The sequence below is a fragment of the Colletotrichum fioriniae genome (genome assembly GCF_027942845.1).
Source record: "Colletotrichum fioriniae strain IMI 355084 chromosome Unknown scaffold_2, whole genome shotgun sequence".
NCBI lineage: Eukaryota > Fungi > Ascomycota > Sordariomycetes > Glomerellales > Glomerellaceae > Colletotrichum > Colletotrichum fioriniae.
The window spans coordinates 2,972,574-2,996,081 of NW_027076838.1; the positions used below are offsets into that span (position 1 = coordinate 2,972,574).

The 23,508-nt window shown below is 53.3% G+C and overlaps 5 protein-coding genes across 5 annotated transcripts; 3 read left to right on the plus strand and 2 right to left on the minus strand.

Moving 5' to 3' along the window:
- Window positions 1-7,284: 7,284 nt before the first annotated feature.
- N0V96_002617 (uncharacterized protein) lies at window positions 7,285-9,518 on the minus strand (the record flags this gene model as incomplete). Its single annotated transcript, XM_065756576.1, has 2 exons — window positions 7,285-8,991; window positions 9,147-9,518. 2 exons carry the CDS (start codon window positions 9,516-9,518, stop codon window positions 7,285-7,287), a joined length of 2,079 nt encoding a protein of 692 aa, XP_065614945.1.
- Window positions 9,519-10,751: 1,233 nt separating this feature from the next.
- Window positions 10,752-12,266, minus strand: N0V96_002618 (uncharacterized protein; the record flags this gene model as incomplete). The annotated part of the gene is made up of 3 exons (XM_065756577.1): window positions 10,752-11,039; window positions 11,106-12,166; window positions 12,233-12,266. The coding sequence occupies 3 exons, from the start codon at window positions 12,264-12,266 to the stop codon at window positions 10,752-10,754; spliced, it is 1,383 nt and encodes a 460-aa protein (XP_065614946.1).
- A 2,284-nt stretch (window positions 12,267-14,550) lies between these two features.
- On the plus strand, window positions 14,551-15,921 carry N0V96_002619 (uncharacterized protein; the record flags this gene model as incomplete). Its single annotated transcript, XM_065756578.1, has 1 exon — window positions 14,551-15,921. One exon carries the CDS (start codon window positions 14,551-14,553, stop codon window positions 15,919-15,921), a length of 1,371 nt encoding a protein of 456 aa, XP_065614947.1.
- A 3,854-nt stretch (window positions 15,922-19,775) lies between these two features.
- N0V96_002620 (uncharacterized protein) lies at window positions 19,776-20,252 on the plus strand (the record flags this gene model as incomplete). The annotated part of the gene is made up of 2 exons (XM_053187342.1): window positions 19,776-20,009; window positions 20,091-20,252. 2 exons carry the CDS (start codon window positions 19,776-19,778, stop codon window positions 20,250-20,252), a joined length of 396 nt encoding a protein of 131 aa, XP_053054846.1.
- A 2,158-nt stretch (window positions 20,253-22,410) lies between these two features.
- N0V96_002621 (uncharacterized protein) lies at window positions 22,411-22,971 on the plus strand (the record flags this gene model as incomplete). The annotated part of the gene is made up of 1 exon (XM_053187341.2): window positions 22,411-22,971. The coding sequence occupies one exon, from the start codon at window positions 22,411-22,413 to the stop codon at window positions 22,969-22,971; it is 561 nt and encodes a 186-aa protein (XP_053054845.2).
- Window positions 22,972-23,508: the final 537 nt, after the last annotated feature.

Here is a 23,508-nt window from a genome sequence, read left to right on the forward strand (position 1 = left end):
TTTGGGGGGGTTTTTGGTTTGAGCTTGAGCTTGAGCTTGGCCGCCGCCTGAGCTTCGTTGAGTTCGTTGAGGAGGCGCGTGGGAGAGGGCGGGAAAAACTCAATATCGCAACGGGGCAGGAACAGTGTCCAAGCTCCAAGCTGCTCCTTCCCTCGGTGTAGTGTGGTGATTTTTGTCATTTCTCTCGCCTTCTTTCTCCTTCTTCTTTCCTCTCATCACATTGCGTCGTGGATCATGGGTGGAAGGGACATGGTTGATCGTGTATTCCGGGGGAAGGCAGGGGAAGATGCAAATACTCACTCTTCAGCAACACCACTTTCTTCGAGGGCAAGTTTCTGGATGCCACCGGTTCGGGGCTGGTTGTCGTTTCTCGGATTCGTCGCTGTCGAATTCGATCTCGTGGTGTTATTGTTGTGCTCGATGCCGAGTCCGCCGCGCGGGTTGCGAAAGTTATCTGGCCAGTAGTTCTGGTGGTGCAAAGTGCTTGTGGAGCTGTGCTGGGTCTCGCGACGGAGCCTGTTGTAGTTGGCAATGGTATCTCGACTTCGAGATGCTGCTCCAGAGGTGGGAGCTGGTGGTGGTCCTCCTCCTCCTCTTTGTCCGGGGACCTGGTACTGATATGGCTGGACGGGCTGGTATTGCTGGTGATGTTGTCCGGCACTTCCTCCTCCTCGTAAATGCACCCTGATTTGTTGTGTTGTCGTGGAAGTTGACGTGTGGTGTTGGTGTTGGTGTAGGTGTAGGTGTTGTGGCTGCAGTTGCTGCTGGGATGTTGAAGTGGATGATTGGCGGTGGTAGGGATGAGCTCCAAGGTGTCCAAGGTGTCCTTCCAGGTCGCGTTCACGCGTGACAGAGCCAGTGACGGAAGAGAGAGAACCAGAGACAGAGCCAGACTTGAGAAGATTCCTCTCGCGTAGCTGCGGCGGCGGCGTCAACTTCTTTTGAGGGCTGCCCGTCGTTTTCAGGCTGTTCGTCCGACGGCCAATTGCACCACTACCACCTGGTCCGTAGCCGTTCATAGCACCAATACCTGCGCCAGCACCAACACCAACACCACCACTGCCACCGCCGTTGGTACCTGACCGGGACCTTGATAGGGCGTCGGTCCCCGGACCCACCCTGCCCTCTAATTGCAGGCCCGTTATAGCGGTTGGCCCCGCCCCCGCTCCACCGCGACTTTCACCTGAAGAGGCGTCCCACATTTTTTGTCGCTTCTCTCCCGCCTGTGTCTGTTTCTCTTCTTGTCCTTCTCGCTTGAGGGTCCCTTTCGAGGTGCTCAGGTGCTGGGCCTCCTTACCTAAGACGCTTCTTTCTTAGGTCAGCTTTTCTTAGCAACCAGCTGTTAAGTGCTAAGAAAGGCAAAAGTGACAGCCGACGGCGATCAAGCACCGCGCAGACGCCGCAAGTGCAATTTCCCTCCAGGGGTCGCCCGTCTCTCCACTCGCTTCTTCTCTCTCAAATCCTCTTCCAAGAACAAGAACCCAGCACTCCCAGACTGCTCGTCAAGAGATTGCAACCCCAACCAATCGCGGTGCACCCAACAGCACGGAGGAGTATGACCACAAAGACGTGGCTTGAATGCGATGCGACGCGGACCAAACTCTTTCCTTTTCGCTTGGAGAGTTGGCGAAACAACCTCGGCTTGATGACTTTGTCGTAGTCGATTCGATTATCGCAACGGTCAGTGGTCGAAGCAATGCTGCTGCTGCTGCTGCTGCTTCAGTTGCACCGTTTCGAGAAACGGGGGAAGCAAAGCAAAGCAAATGCTGCTTACGCCTAAACCTTTCTCAAAAAGAGAACTTCCAAGGGCCTTCAAGGGAACCGGACACAAAGATGTTAAATATCCCTTTCGGCGACCGAAAAGAGACTCCCGGACCTCTCTCGACTCAAGAAACTCCCAGTAGGAAACACTCCAGACGCAGGAAAAAGGAACCAGACCGAGCAGTCAATGACAGCCCGCCGCGTCTCTCGTCCCTTGTCCCTCTCTTACAGCGTCGCTGTCGTCCGCGCTTCACAACTTCAGTCTGATGTTTCGGATCTGCTCCCGAATAGGATCTCCTTGGATATGCTTATCGCCTCTCTTTTTCGCATGAATTTGTCTTTGGTTTCCTTTTCGACCGCCGGGGAAAAGAAGTGGAGGGGTCCCTTCCTCGTTGTTTCGAACGCTGTGACCGGGAATGGGCTCGAGTACCTATGCACCGCTTGGAAGTTGACGGTATCCTGGACTGGACTGGACCTGGACCTTCTTGCTTCCCTTTCGACGACAATGAATAATTCCAGGGTTCTTTCTTTCAGTTGTCCATGGGTTCCAATGTCGATAGCATCCGATTCGAACAATACCGTCAAGGTTTTCGGCTCACTCGCAAGTCGTGTTCGAATTCGGCGGAGTGGGTATAATGCAGCGGAGTACGATGAGATCTCTCAGAGTTCCGATATACTTTCCTCGATGCCGGCGGGGACTCGGAATTCAACGACAACAAGAGGATGGTTCAAAGCTATCGTCAAGCAACGAATGGGCTATTGGCCGTGTTTCCAGCTAATGATATTTGGAAACAGAAACTCTGGACTAATCAACACGTCCAAAGGCAGGCCGTCGCAGAGGCCAAGTGCCGTTCTTCGTTTCGTGACTCGGGATGATGGGCGTGGTGGTGGGGAGGGAATCGGAAGCACAGGCTGGCTGGCTGAAAAGGAAAGGGTAATTCACAAACAAAACGTTGCTAGACCCCACGAACAACGACGACCTCGAGAAAGGATGAAGAAGGCACCTCTTCCTTCGAGTCAAGAAATGACAACAAAAACAAGTGGCCGACAAAACTGAAGAACCAGACGAGAGGGAGAAGGAAAAAAAGAGAAGAGGAAGAAACAAAACGAGAAAACAAGAAACATCCAAGGGCTTAAGAGTCGAGACCACAAAATTCAACCCAAATCCAAGATGAATCACAGACGAAGGTGACGGAGCTACACTACTCTCCATCATCTCCACATGGGAAAACCACATAACCCGGCACTTACCACTCGTCCCGCGGGAAGATCACCAACGAACGGACCTGGTACCTTACATGCAGGCCTTTGGGGCCAAGTTTACCATGCACCTTGGGCGGGATAGGGTCTCATCGGGCGTCCGTCTGGCACCACACATCTCCCCTCCTCCATCCATGATCCAGCCAGGGCCCAGACACGGACGGGGAACATTGAAGGCCAGTCACTGCCATCAGGCTTTTGGCAGACGTGCCAGACGAAGAGAGAGAGAGAGAGACAAGAGACAATCGCGGGACAGACATCAGTCAAGCAGGAGCTAGAGCCTTCCTCGAGTGCCCGCCCAGGGGTCCGTCCGCCACTGCTCACCCCCAGCATATTGTGTAAGTCTCAGCCATCAGACGACGGGCCAACGCCTCAGCCAAATGACGGGGCTTCCTCCCGAGCTTCATCCCCGACGACGTTCAGACATGGTCCCTCTGTATCCATAGCCATACTTACACAGTAGGTATCTGCTTGGATGTGCTAAGAGAGTGCGAACCGCTGAGCCTGAACCTGGACCGCAGCATGCAGGACGCGGGAGGCAACATGCAGGCACCGCAGGCACCGCAAGCACGCAGGACGCAGGACGCAGTGCAGTCCAAGTATCCGTAGCGAATGACACCCCCAAGCCAACGAATATCTCACACAGCGTGCAAGCCGACACTGGGATATCTCTTGGAGGGGTCCAGGGCCCGGGGAGAAAATGAGGTGCTGTCCCGGGCTAGCGACGCCAAAGTGCCTTACCCTTCCCGGGGCGGCGCTTCATTGGATGGTACCGCGCCGTGTGCGGCCCTCCTTTCCCCCTCCATTTTGCCGCGTTGTAAGTGGTGACTTGAAGCCCAGTCGATGGTCCTGAGTGAAGAGTGTTCATTACAGCACTTAACACACTATCCGTACATGCAAGGTGATGGATTTTGAAGACGGGCCTGCATCCTCTCGATGAACATGTTTGTGAAGAACTCACTACACGAGTTCGTCTCTTGGCCTGGTGACACGACGTTGATGATTACTTGGCCTGCATACAGGTCTGGAGAGTGAGAGAGAGTGAGAGAAAAGGAGAGAACGTGGTGAACAAATTCTTCACTTCGATAACATCGCATGCCCGTTGAAAATGTTTCATCGTTTCACGAAATAAACATCTCACTTTCATCAATCCCACCCACATTCCCCTCCAATCCAACACCAGCGTCACACCCACTAGTTAGAGCCCACCTCATCCCCTCCGCCCATCAGAGCTTGTCATTTACAGTGTACTTTCGTAGATCGAGAGGTCTCGACTCACTCATCCACTCATCAGCGGCAGGTCATGAGTGGCGCAAACCGGCGTGCCGCCCCCATCCATCTCATTCAATCTCACCAAAGACCTCGCGTGCGGCGTGCCCACGAACCATTCTGAAGCGCCACTTTAATCACATAATTTCCAGGGACCGTTCCTGCGTTTCACATTGACCACCTTCTCTCTCTCTCTCTCCTCCTGATGCCCCCGAATCCTTTATCCTTCATCTGACCTCACCCACTTGATTTTCGCGAGAGACTCCTCAGCCAGTGGTCGTTCTCATCGCTGTCACGGACAAAAGTAATGAAGTTTTGGATGAAATTTCAAATAATTGCAATGAGTGCAAACGAGCATTCGTCTCACGAGTCACCTTCCCTATTCAACGCTCATAAAAATCTCATTGATGATGGCACATTGCACTCGGCACGCCCGGCCCCTCGTTGACGAAATGAACCAAACACCCCTGGAACTCAAATCGACACGCGCAATCTCGTCCAGTGCGAGGCGAGCAGTGTGAACCCTGCACTTTGAACTCTGGAGGAGGACGGATTGCATCTCACTGATTCTCGGCCGACCATTGCTTACATACTTGAGCTGACCCGACCATGAAGTTGAGCTGACCCGACCTTACTGCGTAGACCTGACCTTTTACTTTCGGCTAGCCATTGGCTATACCTGTCGGGGCTCGCGAGCTGAGCAGGCATATTGCACTTGACCTAACCTGAACTGACGTGAGTTGAGTTAGTTGACCTGACCCGACCATTGAATCTGTAGAGGAAAGTTTGACTGTGGATACGTCAGATCAGGTCAAGTTCAACCTCCAGTCCTCCAATGACAGTCGTGCCATTGCTCGCCGACGAACACTTCAGCTGGCCCTGCCCCATCGTACTTGACCTGACCTGACCCGACCATAACATCTTTGTCTGCGTATGGAGCATACGTCAGGTCAGCTCACGTCTAGCCCTTATTCCTCCAATGAGTATCAGCCGTCGCTCGCTCATGAATCCTCTAGCTGGCCCGAGCACATTGAGAGTTGACCTGACCTGACGTATGCTCCACATGCAGAGATGTTCTGAACTTTTGGTGAGGTCAGCTCAACTCGGACAGGTCAGGTCAGGTGAGGTCAACTTCAAGTTCGCCTTCTCCAATATCAACCAGCCATTACCGTGACACTCACTTGACTTTGACCTGACTTCTTGACCAGACCTGACCCGACCATAAATCCTCAAAGCTTTGACTACACACGTCAGGTCAGGTCAGGTCAAGTTCGACCTCCAGCCCCCAATAGCAATCAGCCCTTTCCAAACCGAACTTGGAGTTCGCCTGATGCGATCCATACATTATTATTCCCGGAGTCGGATCAGGTTGTCCAGAGAGAGCAACAGTCGGTTGAACCACCTCTTCCACAACCAGTCAACTCTCCATTGCCTCTATACAGAAGAAACACGATGCTTCGCTTGCCGAACCACGTCAATGACCTAAATCTCCCCCATTAACAAAAGCTTTCGTTGAGAAGCACCAGCATCCCCCCCTCTCTCTCTCTCTTTGCCAACCTTGAATTCATGGGTTTCCCGTCCCAGGCCCTCAACGCTACGCGCTGCTACGCGATTGCGCCTCCAGTCACTCGAACCAAGGGTGGTCAACATGTACGTACGCTTGGAGGCCTGCAAACATCAGGTATCCCAGAGGACATACATGCAAACCGCACCGCACTCCTTGACCTCTGCAATGCACTGCACCGCGCGCCGCAGTCAGCAGCAGCCTGCAGGAGGAATCATCAGCAGCGACAACGACAGCATATGCTTAGCAGCTGCCATCCTCGGTGAAGTGAAACCGCATCCGTCCATGCATTCAGTCCAAGCTCCCTCTAAACTCTCCATCCCGACCATGAATACCTAATTTGCCATTACCTCATATCTTGAAATGTTGAGTCTTGACACCTTGACACCATGACAACGACACCCGTCTGATCACGCACAGCACGGAGTTACGGGTTCAGCAGCACGCACCACCCGTCACCTGCCATCACATCCTCTCCTTCACCTCGGTCAAGCCAATTTGCGTCCGTAGCTCTCTTATCCGTAAACCTGCATCTGCACCGCTCGAGGCCTGACCTGACCTGCACGTCTTCACAAATAGACCTACTAGCAAACAACTGGCACAGTTGGCCTCGTTTCGCCCTGCACCTTGAAAGCTTTCCTACCATTATCCCTATGAAAACATCTTCCCATGGCCTCATTTAAACTTTTCTCCATGGCTCCTCTGCAGCTCCCAACCTGTAGCTCCCCGGAGAGCAACATCTCAAACAGAACAGCCGCCTCCGAAGGTTGCGCTTTAAATGGCTGGCATTTCGTCGCCCCCCGAGTGCGAGTTATCTGCAATGCTCGGAGCATGGACCATGAGTCGTTGCAGCACATGAATTACATTAAGGCAGGTCTTCAATGCCGACCCTGCATGATTGTCGATCACACGTCTCCGAGCCACGTCACATTCAAAGGAGGGACAAGCATTCAGGCACATATTTGTGATCGCTGTCTTTATTTGCAATTAACATTGAAATGTCTGCCTTGCAGGGATTCGACCTGTACCGTTTGGACCCTTGTGCTTCGTCGGTCCCTTCTAAGCCTTCTAAAGACTCTTGCAGACCAAAGATGATGCGACCCAGGGCTTTGAACCACGAACCTCTTGGATGAAAAGTGCAGTCTTGCGTGCGGTTGTCTAGAAAAATATCAAAAATTGTCATCGCTAATGCCTCAACGCCTTCTGAGTATGTCCCAATGCCTGTACCGAAAATGAGAAACCTGGGGGTATTCGAATGGTTGCGATCCGGGAAATAGTGGCTGGATGCTTGCGTCCAGATAATGCAAATACTCCCACTTCTTCTCTCAGCGATAATTGTCTGCCGAGAGCAGGAGATCGCAGAATCCTCGGAAACAAATGCTCATGTAAAATGTCCGAAAAAATTAGACGCGCGGTACCTAGTGATGTGCTCACTCTTCTTCGTCAGAGCTAGAGTCTGATTCGGAGGAGCTCTCGACATCGTCCAAGTCAATAGGGGCTCTGGCATCGCCCCTAACTTGCTTGAGAAGCTGCTCGGCCGTCATCCCACCATTAGACGACGGCCTCGACGGCGTGGTGTCCATCGAGCTTTCGTCCGGAACAGCAGACCCGACCTTCTTCGACAGGCTTGGGACGTGCACCTCAACTCTGTAGTTGCCTTGATGATATGTTGACGGCGGCGGCCGGCTTGCCATCGGCTGTGTGGATGTAGGCGGCTGCGACATGCTCATGCTTGCCGTTGGATCTTGTGTTGCAGCTGTCGCGTTGGACCCGTTGAGGCCGTTGGCCATGTCCGTTACAGCGACAGTCTGGATTGGTGTGAGGTCCCGCGGAGTCTGCATCGCCGACGCATCACCATTGCCATTGAGGCGAGCTCGCTTGTCGGCATGGCCATCCTTACTTGGCGTAGCGATCGTACGCGGTACGCCATCAGGTATACCCATACGCTGGCGTTCCGCCTCCATCTCCTCGCGATTACGTCGCTGGCGCAGCTTGATGCCGTACTTCTTGCGGATCGTGGACTGCTTACATGCGTACGAATTTTTGAATCCCGCCAGCTTCTTTTGCAGTTCGTCCGGGTCACCACCGGCTTTCTGCGCAGCTTCAATTTTCATCTTGAATCCCTCTTCGGCTGATTGCAATTCGGCCTTCAGTGCCTCAATTTGATGTACTGTAAGGTGGGCCATATCCTTGTGCTGAGGGGTGCCCAATGGAGCATTCGAGAGATCAACCGCTTGAGAGCTGGAAGGAGCGCGAGGGGTTTGGGTGTTCGAGTATGCCGGGCTGTTGCTCCCAGACGCGACGTACATCGGGGTGCTATCGGGAGCTGGTCGCTTCACAGGAGGATTGAGAACAGGCGGCGGCAGGGACGCTTTTGGAATGGAAGCGATATCATCCTTGATGACTTCGCCAAAGTCGCCGCACACCTTATTCAGCATGTGGTACTGCAAGCCAGCCATGCCGCCGAATCTTTGCGCGCAGTGAGGGCACATGTACGCCTCACTAGTCGATCTTGACAGCGGAGACGTCTTGACACAGATCTTCTTCTTAACATGCTGCTGACGGTTAGCTTTGTCATCGTGGACATTGGGACCATCACTTACATGTTGGTAGGCGGATACTCCAGGAAAAGTCCTATGACAATACAGGCACTGTGGGTTGGCAGGGTCCGCTGGCTCCAGGGGTTGCACGGGGAGCTCTGGCTTTTGGTTGACGCTCTTGAAGGAGTTCGTGCGCGCGAGGGCAACTTGATGTTGCTGTTGTAGCTGCTGGTGCTGCTGTTGCTGTTGCTGCAGGTGCTGTTGTTGTTGGGCCGGAGCTGCAGGAGCGTTTCCAGGCAAGGAGGGGATGACATGTTCATTCTCGACAATGTCCGCAGCATCGTACCCAAGCCTCTCCGCTCGCGCCAGGGCATTAACAAGTCGGCGTGCCTGGATAGTGGGCAGACGAGCTACGAGAGCCCTATCGAGGAATGTGTCGGAGGCTTTGGCGAGAATCTTATCCGCCACCTCATCGATGTCAGCCGTGGTCATGGCATTGACAAGCTCGTGCTTGCCAGCCTCTAGGAACCTTGCGCCAAAGTCCCTGACGGCTCTCTGGAAGATTCCCACGTCGGCTTGGTGCATGGCGACGTTCATCTATCCAACAGTCAGTCATTCGTGATTCTTCAAGAGCCTCTCGGTTCTCCTTTTCACAACGTAGGATACTCGCGACGGCTACTTACAAGAAATGCTAGGTGATAGTGGGAGCCAAGGAGACACTTTGGGTGGTTGTCCCTAATCGCACGTCTCACGGCATCCGGATCTGATTCTTGGATGGCAGCGGATAGCCGAGCATAGTCGTCATGGAATCTATTATTTTTGTCCACGTTACTCGTATGTTCAGCTGGCGCTGACTGAGTTCCTTGCTGAACATCAGAGGTGACGATCGGAACAACAGGGGGCTTGACTCCATTCGCAGCAGCACCTGGTACAGGAACAGGCACTGGCGTTTGCTTGGGAGCCGCAGCTGGTTGCGACGGCGCAGGGAAAGCGGGAGAATGTGAAGCGGTAGCAGGACGGGGGCCGTTCCCATTCAGATGGTTCGCCAGCATAGCCGGTGATGCGGATTGGCGAACCGGTCCATGGCCGAATGCACCGCCGTTGGGCATAGCCGGCTGCTGCATCATTGGTGATGCCATTTTTGAACGGCCGCTTAGTTCATTTGGGGAAAGTGATCCTATGGCCAAGCCGGAGGGAAGACGTTGGCCAAGAAGAAGCCAAGTACACTGCTTGAAGGAGGAACGACTCTAAGTTGAATGAGATTGTCGTCCATGGACCTATATTGGTCAGGTGCAAGCTGTTTGAGTGTTGGTGACAGTCTATAGGTGCACAAAGAAGGGGCTGCTCACGATCCACGATTTGACGCGTCGATCTTTCGCCAAACGCGTTCTTTGACGTCGATCTCGAGTTTGCGATCTTGATCGTGGGTGGTCGTCCTCCTCCTCAAAGTGCCGTTCTGCGCAAACAAGTGGGCGGGCAGACGTGGGTGGAGCACGGATTCGTTAAGTAAAGGGTAGAAAAAAGAGGAAAAGTTAGGGCGAAGGAGGGGCCACGTCTTGATTAGTAGAAAAAGTTAATTAGCGTGACTTGATTAGAAGGAGGGGGTCCTAGGACCGCTATAAGTAATAGCTAGGGAAAGTGCTATATCTTGCTATAGCGTTTTTGGCAGGAGAGACCCGCTCTTGTCCCCCTTAGCTCTGGTTTAATTGGCTGCACCTTTCGTTTGCTTTATAATGGCAAAGGAATCTGTCACACATTCGCGACTGCCCAAGGTACACATAAGACGCTTGGACTCGACGCACCCAATCAGAGGGGATTCGCCGTTAAATTGGAGCAATTACTGCAGAAAAAGTAACATTTTTAGCCCATTTATTAATAAGTCGCAATTAATTCTCCCCACATATTGTCACCAACATGTGAGGCGCGCATGATTCGTATTATTTCGGCCACCGCGATGAGCATTGAAACTGGGCCTGCATTTGAGCAACTCAAAAGGATCTCAATATTGGCGATCAAGTGGGAGCAAGCCTGTCGCATAGAGATCCGTGAGCAAGAAACAGCGTCTTTGGTGCCGAGAACAAAGATCGAGGCATTGTGTCACCACCTAGAGCACCTTGAAAGAGCTGCGGTGTTGCAAATCCAGAACAGAGTCCAGAATGTCATTACGGTAAACTACTGATAACCATACCGAGTACCCGTCTGATTACCTCTGCTCTTCGCGAGCTCCGTCGTTATAGGCGCGCACGGCCTCCCAGTTCACTCAACCATCCATCATTGCTGTCCATTATCTCATGAGAAGTCCGTCCCAGCCCAGGGGTATCATTCGGTCTCGCACTCCGCGCACGTGTTGTCGCTGCTCAAATGTTCTCGCCGATACACGCCAACATCAGCCTCTGGTAGTCGCCGCTCGTCTCGCCCCTGATCCTGCTCGCCAAGCTGCGATTGTACCTTGCCTGGTATGCGCCCTTGACATTGGCGAGGGTGTTCTTGTCCCAGTGGTATCGCACCACGCGCGCCACGAGGAGGTGGTCCTTGGTGCCGAGCCCGGCCATTGAGTCTTCCAGGAGCTTGGCGGCGTGCATGTACTTGTCGACTGCGTTACGGAGCTGGAAGAGAAGGGCGTCCTCCATGTGTCCAGAGAATTCCTGTGGTGCAAAGTTAGTATCGGGTGTGGTATGGGTCTGGGCGTTCAATGGGGCTGTCTGGCTTACCTTCTTGATGACTTCCTCAAGCTTCCTCCTAAACTTTTGCTCGTAGGCCTGGTTGATGGCGCGGATCTGGTTGTCGTTGCGAGTGCTCAGGATGCTACAAACAAGCATCTCATCCGTGCCGACCTTGCCTTCAGTGGCCTTGTACAACTCCATGACATCTGAGTCGACCTGTTGCGGCACGACGGGCGCAGAGTCCTCTGCCCTGTTGGCACCGAGGACAATGAGGAAATGCCTTTCTGTCTTCATGCTGAGGTCGCCCTTGACGTCATCCTCCAAACGCCTCTTGAATGTTTGCTGGTATGCGCTCTTGATTGCCTGCATATCTGCATTTGAACGGCTGAGGAGAACGTCATTCAGAACACTCTCCTTTGTGCCGACCCCGTCCATTGCCTCATACAAGTTATAAATATCGGACCGGAGAGGGCCGCGAGCGACGGACACCAAGCCCTTCTGGAACCAGCTACTTGTCTCCTTCTTGATATCCTGCTCGAGATCGCGTCTGAAGTTCCTGTTGAACGCTGTTCTGATGGCATCAATCTGTAGAGGATCCTTGGTAGCCAGACAGCGGATGAGGGTCTTCTCGTCGGTACCGAAACCCTTCATTGCGTTGCGCGCCGTCGTCGCGTCAGGAGTGGCATCCCATTGAATGATCTGGGGAGCGCCGTATCCCAAAGACGCCGGCGTTGGGGGTCCGTAGTGCTGAGGCGGGGGAGCGCCATACGACTGGTTGGGCGGCTGTGCGCCGTAGCCTCCGGGCGCGGGAGAGTGTCCGCCGTAAGGCGAGGGAGGAATCGGGGGAGGTGCGCCGTATGCGCCGCCCTGGGGCGGATATTGGCCCGGCGGCGGACCTTGGGGCGGGGGGTAGTGACCGCCTTGCGGGGGGTATTGACCCGGAGGAGGTTGTTGGTAGTAGCCGCCCTGTTGAGGAGGTGCACCATATTGGCCGGGGGGAGGACCTTGAGGAGGAGGATATTGGCCTCCTTGCGGAGGATAAGGTGATCCGCCGTAACCTCCCTGTTGAGGGGGCGGGTACTGCTGGCCGTAGCCCTGGCCGTGAGGCTCTGAATTGGTGTCAGGGTCTAGAGAACAAGCATGGGAGAATGGCAGAGATGCGGGATGCAACTTACGGGCGCCGTAGCCGTACTGGCCTGGATAGGACATTGAAGTCTTGAATGCGACGCGCAGAGTTGGATCGGTTGATGATGCCGGGAGAATCGGGGGCGCGCTTGCGTCAGAGGTCGGAGGGGGCAGGGTACTGGATATTAGGTAAATGTGAACTGCGTATTTGTACGGAGTAGGTATTGTAAAAGACTGCGGGGCAGCACAAGTTGACGAGATGCAAGAAGACGGAAAGTCGGATGAGAGAATCGTAGATGAGACTGGGCGGCGTAGCTTATTTTAAAGCTTACATGCGGCGGACGGACAAGACGGGGTCTCAAGAGGCAAGCGAGGTGACGGCGACGAGACCGGTGTGTGGCTGTGAGTCTTTTGCTGAGGCAAGAATTGCGTGTTTGGGCCCCTCCGCCGTTGCTGAGGGGGGAAGCTGGAGGTGATCCTTTCCGGCCGTCACCTGCTTCCTGTTGGTGGTAAGAGCTTGAGCTAAGGTGGTAGATCGAATCCGACGAATCGACCCGAACGCGGAGCTTCTCCCAGCAGTCAGCAGTAGAAAAGCCAAAGTCATTGGGCTGCGAGACGGTCTGCCCAGGCTGGTGTGGTGGCTTAGTAGGCACGCGCCCAGCAAGGAAACTCAACGTCATCCACCCGGAAGATTAAAAACGACTTCTGGGCGGCGCGGGCAGTGCGATGAGGTCCACAGAAAGCGACCAGAAGGTCCAAATGTTTCCATCCTCCAAGGCGCCAACCCTGTTGAGCTGCTGTCAGCGCCACAGAGATGCGTAATCGAGGTAGCACTGCCAAATGTCTCGCGTTCCTGTGCGCCATTGCTGCAGTCCGATGCGAGGGTGTTGTGGGGTGTGTTCACTGTTCACTGCATGATGAATGAGGTATTGGGTCGAGGTAGAAAGATGTTGTTCGAGATGCTGCAGACCTTGAATTAATCAGTACAGATATCCAGAGCTAGAGAGTAGAGCAAACAAACGCGCAAGGTGTGATCGACGGCGACCCCGCTGCCCTACGAGATGACATGCACGCTGGGGGCCAGAGCTCCCTTGCCCATGTACGACTTTGGCGAGTGTTTCTTGTGAAGAAGCTTAGGAGGTGGACCGGGCAGACAGAAGCCGCCGGTGCAGCAGTGGGAGCGGAGCGGAGAGTCGAGGGGAGGGCAAGGGTTCGTCTGGAGGAGGAAAGGGAAGACGCAGGGGGAAGCCACAGGCCAAGGCTCCGATGCACGAGCCACCGGCGACCTGTGCTTTCGGCTGCACCGCCACTTGCTGACAGATCTCGGTCTTTCCGACTTTAGGTGGCTCATGTCATTCGTGGCTGGTGGCTGGTGGTTGCTCCTTGGTGGCTGGTGACTCTGGATTACATAACGATTCTAAGATACCTCGCACCTCGAGAAACCAGCCAGCAATGAACAGGCGCGTGCCAGGACGTGGTTCGACAAGGTGCGTCTCCAGCCTGCAATCCGAATGGCAGTCCCGTCACTAGTGGCTATTTGCCGTTGAAGGTTTCACTTCCGAGTCTGCCACTTTTGATCAAACCATGAGCATGTTCCTTTCCATCGATGACCCCTTGCAAGGTCTAGACGCTGTAGAATCTCCCAGCTGAGTTGCAACAGCAACAGGAACGCGGGTGGCTGGGCAGCCAGCTTTTGCAGCCTCTCATTGGCCATAACGGATCCACCTCGGCAAGCTAAGCGAGCCGTTCAACCCAGCCCGTACCTGGCGTGCCACGCGTGCCTGAGTTCTGCCCACCTCCCGTCACCTTTAGGCCTGTTGCTCCCCCCGCCATTGGTGCCCTTGTGTCGCTGTGTCCCTGGCCAACCAGCCAAAGGTACTGTGCCTAACCCCTCCATCCAATCCCCCCATTCAGTCAAGTCCCTTGTAAGTAACCCCTGGATCAACTGCCAAACCGCCTTGGAAGCTGCACTACCACCACCAAAATGGAGCCATTTCAACCCCAACCACCAACATTTCCCATCACGAGCTTTTCCGAGCTTCCCTCACCCAGCCATCCGCGTTTGCTAGTGCAGCGCAGTAAAACCATCATGGCTCCCGCGCATCCTTCTGTTTGCTTTTCCTTTTGCTTCTCCAGTTTTTTTCTCGTATACCCTACAGTCGCTTTTGCAGCTATTCGTATTCGATCGACATCGATATCCACCGTCCTGTCAGTGCCCGTCCTTCATCCTGCAGCAACAGCAACAGCAAGAAGAACAGCATCTTCTAGGCCTGTCAACTTGAAGCACCAGACTTGAGACGAGCCCTCTCTCTGCCTCTCTCTTTCTCAAACACATTACACCGCCAGCAGCTGGTGGTCCATCGTCAAGATGCGGCCCTCTGCTCCCCTCCCGCTGCTGCTATCCGTCTCTACAGCAGCAAACGCGATCCCCCTCATCGATCGTCTCCTCCATCTTCGTGGCACAAAGCCAACAAAGACCTACTCGGTTGTCAACGTTGAGGGAAGTCCCAGCGCCGACCCGCCAGTCGTCACCATTACAAGATCGCCTATTCAGACAACGGTCACGGAGAGAGTCACCGATACCGTCACCCAGATCTCGTCTGCAGTACAGACAACATCTACATCCCTCATCATCGTAAACGTCGATGGCACCACGGACAGCGGCCCGGCAACCGTCACTGTCTACCCAAGCGTGAAGCATACCCCTGAATCAACACCTTTGACTATTACGCCCACGGCGACACCAACAACACCACCAGTTGCCCCTCCGCCAAGTTCTGCTGAGCCAGCTCCCTCCTCAGCTGCACCGTCAACTCAAGTTTCCGAGTCTGCCCAGCCAGCTCCTCCGTCAACAGCCACGCCTGACATCCCATCGACCATTGTTGGTCCTTCATCAATCCCGACACCATCCTCGAGCGCCCCTGTCGTGGTGCCTCCTCCATCAAGCGAGACGTTGGCGTCGCCTAGCCCGTCTTCGCCAGTGCCTCCATCGCCATCGACATCTGCCATCGAGCTGCCGCCCTCTACGGAAACCCCAGTGGCACCATCATCAGCACTTGTCGGCTCCTCCACCGCCATTGTTGTGCCGCCTCCTTCGACTGAAACTCAGGTCATCCCCAGTGCGTCTCCGTCGCCGTCGTCGTCGCCGTCCGCCAGTGTCTCTACGGGAGCAGTCGAGCCTCCTCCGTCAACATGGACCTCTGTTGCTGCGCCCCCAGCATCATCCTCAGCAGCCGCAGTTTCCAGCTCTTCCGAGGCCATTGTGGTGCCCCCGCAATCATCAGCAACATGGGCTGCTCCAAGCGAGCCGGTATCAACACCGGTTGAATCGTCTGCAGTTGTCGTTCAGCCTCCCCCGCCCACGGCAACCCCGGTTGCGCCGACTTCTTATATCGCCCCCCCTGTGGAGCCATCATCTGCCCTTCCACCCAATTCGACATCTTCATCATTGTCGTTAACTTCGACTACTGCAACTTCGTTCTATACTAGCACAAGCGTCACAGAGGCTTACACGCCGCTGACTCCTACCCAGGTGTATGAGACCACCCACCAGACCTCATGGGTGCAGACGCCGAGCTCTTTCCCTCAACCCTCAACGTTTGTCACCAGCATCGTCAGTGTGACAACATCTTCCTCGGCTCCAGAATCTACCACGAGCTTTGACGATGGTGACTGGTCTACCACCAAGTACCCCGAGTGGAACGGTACTGCCAGCGCGACCCCTCGCTTCCGCCGATGAAGCGGAGGCCCCATTTCCTGTTCCTATCACGGAAAAGACGATGTATGTCTAATGTATTCCTCACGTGTTTTACATATTCACAGCATGGCGTAATTGGTTCTTCTAGAACTTGGGAGGTTGTTTGATTCCATAAAGCATGTCCGACACGTGCAAACGAGACCTGAGAAACGACGCATCATTCATGGCCAAGGGCCATTTCTGACTGTGGGAAGAGAGCTCACAGCAGCACAGACCAAGAGCTGGAACGCGCTGTCATCAATGGGTTTCCTAATGTCTAATAAGATAGAACTTGTATATACTCAATCAACCGTTACATATGATCAATCATTCTACCGTATGCTCGCAACAGGATACCGTGCCCCTATATATCGCCTGTAACTATGACTTGGTTCTTGACAATTGGTGAATCCGGTCGTTGATGGCCGTGATTCGGAATGGGAGAGTGCTTACATGAAACGGCTTGACAGGTCTCCATTTGAAAGGTGTATCACGCGTGTGGACTATGCCAAGGCATCATCAACCACTATAAGCGCAGTGCCCTCGTTCAGATGTTCAAATACGAAACACAAACTGGTTCCTTTAAAGAGGCGCGGCTGGTATTAACACGCAAGCAAGGATCCTGGTGATCTTGTGGACAATCAGAAGGATGGAAGCCGCAGACCTAAGGTACGTTCGGCAACTCGGCTTTTAAGGGTTATATCCAAGAAACCAGAAAAGAGTTGTTACTCGCGAGTCACTGGAATCTGGTTTCCTTCAGCAATCGGTCTTTTCACTATGTTTCGATAGCAACACGCATCTCACCTACAATCCATGGCTACACTTGTGGTCATGATGAATAAGATAATGATCGTCAAGAAACCCGTCACGATGGGAAGCAGACGTGCCAACTGGAATGACACGACGGGATTCATAAGGCTAATGCCAGGCCCGCCGCGCCTCGCGGTGTCTATTCTCGTCATTGCCGGCTTTCTGGTATTGGGTATTGACGGTTATAACTTCTGGCCTAGGTTATTCGCATACTGCGTACGAAAGCAGCGAAAAGGCCCCAGACCTCGCTTACGGATGCTGGGAGACTCCAATTTGAAAGAGCTAACGAGCATAGATGGTGGCGGATTCGTTATGTGAGAGATTTTGAATTGCAGAATGAATGCATAAGGGGTTGCAGGTGCGAGTGGTACTACCTACTTGCTATGACCTGGACGTCTGTGTTACTCTTCCTACCCGGGCTTCCGCCATGACGACCTTGGCTAAGGCCACTTGGAGTGGGATTATCCTTTCTCAATTACGTTTATCGCCATTTGTCTTTCAAGCAGCCTGTTACTCTTGTATCTGGGAAAGTTCTAATGAGCATACAGAGAAAGCCGGGTCAATTAGGGATGCAGGCCAAGCTACAGCTCAGCACCAGACGATTGCAATGAAGACGATGCCGAAGGGATCTTCTCATTCAACACTCTTAGAAAGTAATTAGACAATGATCCGCTGGCTAGCCTTCCAGAAACTGTAGTCATCGGCCACCTCATTGGTGCGCGGAGGAAAGGGTAGCGCTGGCGCTAGCCAACTAGCACCATCAACCAACGCGAGAACACGTTGGATATCACGAACCGGTTCATGGATTTCCTGGGATGCGTTCATACTCTGCTTTTATTTAGTTTCACACCCTCGAGGAAAAGAGAGACACATTTCGCCCATCTACATGAATAAGAAATGGAGACGTTTTGCCAAGTCTCACCTGCTCTTCTATATTCTGAGCCGGGTTCCTGCAGTATTGCGGACCTCCTTGCAACCTTTACAATTGGAGATGGGGTAGAGGGCGTGCGTTGAGTTGAACCAAGTGAAAGTCTGTGCCGACGAATGCGTGCCATGGGAAGCCGTTTATGCATGACAAACTCCCGGAGAATTTTAGGAGGGTCCCGTTGAAGGAGCTAGAGTGTAAGCTTAAGGAAGGTACAGCTTTCTTGGTCGATCTATATGACTAGAGGTCCGTAGGATCCATGCTATTTTCTCTCTTGCAGATGTTTGCGCATAAGAATGACGGGAAACTTGGAGGTGAAGTTTCGTTCGGTGAGCGAGCTACCTTAGATTAGGGATTGCCCAATGGCATGTCTACACGTCTTGTCATGATTACTTTGGCCCAGCTGACAACACAGCGACGGTCGGTTGCCGTTCAGATGAACATAGGCTCCGACAGTTTTACGGCGAGAAGGGCTAGTTTCCGCGACAATCTGGCGGGAGCGAGGTAGCTCGGCATGTTTTGACAGTCACGGTCTCTTCGCGAGCCTGCTAAGGCAGGATAAGAGTGGCTCCATGAGTAGTAATGGTGAGTCGTGACTGTTGATCAACTTCGTCATTTCTCGATGGGTCCCCGATTTATCTGCCATATTCTCGGGTCCTTTCTCGGCCAACCCTAGGGCAAGGTCTTTCAGCTGTAAAGAGGGGAGAGGGGGGAGTATATACCCGCGGTGCTCCTTGAGTACCATATATGCTAATGTGCCGACTTACACGCTCGTTCCAGCCTTTCCACACAAACACTCGGTCCATCGAGCTGAAGAATCACCACTTTCTCCTTCCTTCCCAAAGCAAGACTTTCTCATTCTCAGGGCCGTAGGAAACCACTTCAGCAACACCTCTTGGAGCTCTCTCTCTCTCTCTCTCTCTCTCACAATGTTTCCACGCCTCCAACCATGCAAACGCCAAAGCGTCCTCTCGACCCTCCTCCTCCTCTTCTTCCTCCTAGCCCTCTTCGTCGATCTGACTTCTGCGACACCATCCCCAGTCCAAGGCCAAGCCCCCAACAAACAATCAAGAGACGCAACCGTCTTAGAAGACCTCTCGTACCTCGCCATTGCGGCCGATACCTCCTGCGAAGGGTCCGAGGGCCAGTACAACTGTCTGTCGGACTCATTCCAGTACTGCCTCAACGGAACGTGGAGCGACGTCACCTCGTGCACCGAGAACAGTGAACAGACTGGCGAGACGTCGTCTCTCTGTTCGCCCATTGGAAGGACGGATACCATTAATTTCAACGGGGAGTGCCAAATCAGTGCCGCTTGGGGCTGGGGGAACGGTGGGGGTGGTTGGGGGCGGCGGGAGGGGTATTACGGTGCTGAGAGAGGCTTGAGGTGTCTAGGTGGGTTTGGTCTTTTGTTGGTATGATATTCGTCTTTGGTGCGTGGTGAGGCTGGAGTTGATAGGCTTCCTGTCACCTATGTCCTGGGCAAGGGAACGAGAAAACGAGGGTGGGATGAGTGGGCACATTGGAACATATTCGAACTTTTCTTCTGTCGAGGGGATTACACACCAGCAGGTTGGGTAATACGCTTTCTTTGCATAGACGATGTTTCCTCATGGAACCACCCAGTCAGGCGTTTTCTTTTGTGGTAACACCAACTTATCTGTTAACTCTACAGAAATACACTGCTTTTTTGGAGGATATTTGGAAATATGCAGTTTAATTGCATTGATGTGTCATAACGTCTGATTGTTCCAATATACCGGTACCATCAACTTTGCTTCAAGAGATATTCTTAGCTAGACGAAAGTAAGCTTTCTGGGAATAATGAGACGTATTGAGGCTGACATAAATCCATGCGGCAACCCGGATCCGAAGGTCCACAGATCAACAAGAACCACGAGCCAACTTTGCGCTATCGTGACGTCACCCCCTTGGCGCATCACAAGACCAGGTTCAAGGAAGCTAACGACCAACTTCTCTTTTGTATTTAAATTCTGAAGGTAGTATCATGAACTTATACTTCATCTTCCAATTGACGCATTAAAGCATACTCGAAGGATTCGGCTTATTAATCGACCATAAGTAATTAAACTCTTCCAAAAGCTTTAACGCAACTATCACCATGGCCACACACACGAATCCCGTACCTCTCAACGCCGAGACCGCCGGCACCGCGAACACCTACGAGAACCCCAATATCAACACAGCAACCTCCCACACTACGACAGCCGGCGAGGTTCCAGCAGCGCATGCGACCTCTAGAGCCGCTACAAGCACGGTCGGTGGCGGTGATGCGCCGACGACGCGTAGCGGCGGCATCGGACAGCAAATCAAGGGTGCCTTTGCACAAGGACATGTGAGTAGTTCCCGGCGTCTATGTCTTCCTGGTAAGATGGGAGAATGTAGCGGATTCACGATACTGATGACTGGGTTGTAGGGCATGGGAGAAGTGATTCGTGGAAAGTTCAACTCTGCTGTTGATACCGCGGCTGGCGACTCGCAGGGCATGGCCAAGAATAAGAACATTACTACTGGTGGTGAGAGGGAGTTTGCGACAAAGGACTTTGTGAAGAAGGGTACCTTGGACAAGGCTTTGTGAGGTATTCGTTTTGAGAGGACATGCTTTTGTATGATGAGTGTTGTTGATTGAGAGTTTGAATGATACCAACTTGCTCGAGCATCACTTCCGTATTTAATCCATTAGGTTTCATCACAGTATGGCTGCCTTTCTGCCCAATTAAGTATTAATATTCTAAAATGAGGATACGTCACATTATCTTTGCATTCACTTAGGGTGTTGTGGTATGCTTGAGCCGTAATGTAAACTTCGTGTTTTACTTTTCTTTTTTCTTACTGAATAACTAAAAAAGCCAAGGCAGTAAGTTGGTGTGAAATTTTCGTCTAGAAAGGCGAGCGGCCATAGTATGCATAGGCTGCCAAAGATGCCGGGTAATCAGACATATCAGGTGAGTCGTGAACGGAAATCGCGTTTCAATATGGTCACCGTTGGACTAAGGTGGGTCGGATGGCAAGATACGGACAGAAAAGTCCATCGGCATCGTCCGCCGTCAATACACATTTGAGATCTCGATGAAGCCCAGAAAGTTGAAGAATAGCCGATTCTACCTAGCAGACTGTGTCTAGGGCTATCGGTCTTGAAAACAGTCGGGTTCATTACCTAGCAGGAAACGCAAGCAATCAAGCTCTCAGTCTCTCCACGAGAATACTATTCATCGGGAGTCCTTGGAATTTCACATTGTGAAATACTTTGGTGCCCCAGGGGGCTAGAAGTTCGGACTTGGCCTGGAAAGCGATCCCGGCAAGCATGTAGTCAATCGCTAGGCAGAAAACGGCGCCGAACTTGCCGTTGTGAGGAAGATCCATTATCAAAAGATTACAGATATAATCATGGGTGTAAAGCTGTGGTGCTAAATGAAAGGCAGCCGGCGGGTATCGGACCCTGAAAGCGGAGGTGTCCCGGTGGCCCCCGCCATTCTAAAATTGTGGAACCCCGAGATGACCCGCGGAGCCGTGAGCGCTGGTCCGAAACAAGGGCCGAGGCATTGGTTTGCGGACAGCGTTGGTTTGGGACTAGATAAGTACAATTCAAGACGACCCATAAGGTGAATGGCACTAGTGAAGAAGGATTGCTTATCATCCTCGTGAAGAGTCAGCCGGTAAGCAACCAGTGGAGCATTGCATATCATTTGCTACAGGTTGCATGGCTCACTGTACAAGGTGCATTCACGTTGGTTCGGCTGGCTTAAGCAGTCGTTGGCCTGCTGGTGAGTCTCCGTTGTGCAGGGTGAAAATACCTGCCACACACACCATCCAACGGGGGAATCTGACTGCCCAAGCAAGGGTGAGGTGAGGTGAGTTCCATTGGTAAGGTGAGATGAGGTCGGGGAGATCCACACCTTCCCCAAGGACCCCAGCAAGGGGGGGGGGGCACCTTGACGGCCAAAGGTCGGGACTCCGCGTGTGCATGCGGCACAGCGGTTGGATGTTCACACTGCAAACTGCAACAGCAACGAAGTTCTGCTCATCAAAAGAAAGGGAAAGAGTCATTGGCCGATGGGATGTTTCCGACTCGGGGAAAGGACCACTTGGGCAGTTCAGTCACTAGGAAGGCACCTTGATGGACCCCTCTCCTTGGCTGCTTCTCGGAACGCGTGGGTGTACCAATTCGGAAAGACATGTCAAAGGAAGTCACGCTCACCTTCCACCTTCGCAGGGGCACTTGCCGTACCTTACACGATGCCATAAGACCAGCTGATGACCCTCTTTCTGCCTTTGCTACTTTCCAATTCCGCCTCTTTTCTCTCTTATTCCGACTCTGTCACTCTTCCGCATCTTCTTCCATCGTTGCTGTGCTGTGTTCAAACCTCCAGACACCAGTTCCATCCATCCGAGAAGCGTCCCCGTCCAACCCACCCGAGTTCCGACCCCAGATTTTGACCCCAAGTTCCCACACCTCGTAACCCCACGATTCCATCATGGACGAGGAGCAATCCCCCTTGATGCGGATCCCCGCCGAAATCCGCATCATGATTTACGAATACCTCCTCGACGATGCTGGCGAAAGAAGACTCGCCGTCCGTAATAAGGCAATGCATCAGCTACACACCGGCGCCCTGAGCACCTACCGCCGCACATCATACCGCATCATCGAGAGGTCTTTTCACAGGCAATGTTTTTTGACGACGTACGCACATCACCACCCGGCTAGCCCCAAGTCAATAATGCACCCCGAAATCATGGCTGTCAACCGCCGCATTCACCGCGAGACGAGTCACCTCCTCTACGGCCGCCCCCATGGCTTCGATTTCGGCAGCGACGTAGAGGCTGTGGTGCCCTTCCTCAAAGACCTGACGCCGTCGTCTCGCTGTGCTATCCAGGAGCTTACCATCCGTAAGGATGGGCCTGTGATGCACTGCAATAGTGAGAGTGACCGGCTGGACTGGGCGACCATGTGCGCCTACCTCCGCCGGCTGGACAAGATGATACCTAGGCTGCGTATCGTCGTGGAGGGCGGAAGACCGACGGCGGCGTGGGAGGGGCCGCAGGTGCTGAGCGTCTCGGATCTGAGGTTGTTGGCGCTCATCAAGCACGATAGCATGGAGTGGGTCGCCGAGTTGGCCAAAGTCGAGGGGATTGAGAAGCTGGAGATTGTGCCGAGGATACGACATCTCCCTGCGCCCGGAACGACGGCGACGCTGCTGTTTGCTGCATTTTCAGCGTCAATTGATACGGGGCTTGTTGAGTATCTACAGACGGATTGCGGGCTGCCTGCTACGGCTGTGTCCCTCACAGCTTGAGACCGTTAGGAGGCATTGGTCGTGGGATAGTATGGGCTGCGTTCTCGGCCTTCCCACTCGGGAAATCGGGTGAGTATGGACACGAGCCCACTGATTGCGGGGATGGAGCAAATATGGAGAGTATGCGGAGTACTATCTGGATTTGGCTGGCTTTTGTTGGAGTAAGGGGTTCACGAACACACATATCCTGCATGATGCAGCAATGGCACATGGATACGGAGTAAGCACACGGCATGGAATTATCTGAGGTGGGTGAAGATGGGAGTTGGTGCAGCGGCATCCTGAATGTATGGGTACGTTGCACAAGCATGTGACAGTGTACGAATCAGCTACTGAGGGAATCTCGAACGAATGAATGAACTGATTTTTGGAGAGGGACCGTTGTTCGTTGGCGATGCTGTCGTTGCTTCTGACCCTTGTGATCGTCAAGTGGTCAAGGTTGGTTGTGTTCTGTTGAGAGGCGAAAAACGAACTGAATCCACAGCAAGATGCAGCCAAGGCGGGGGGCGCTGGCCGGAACTCTGGCCTGTGCCGCGA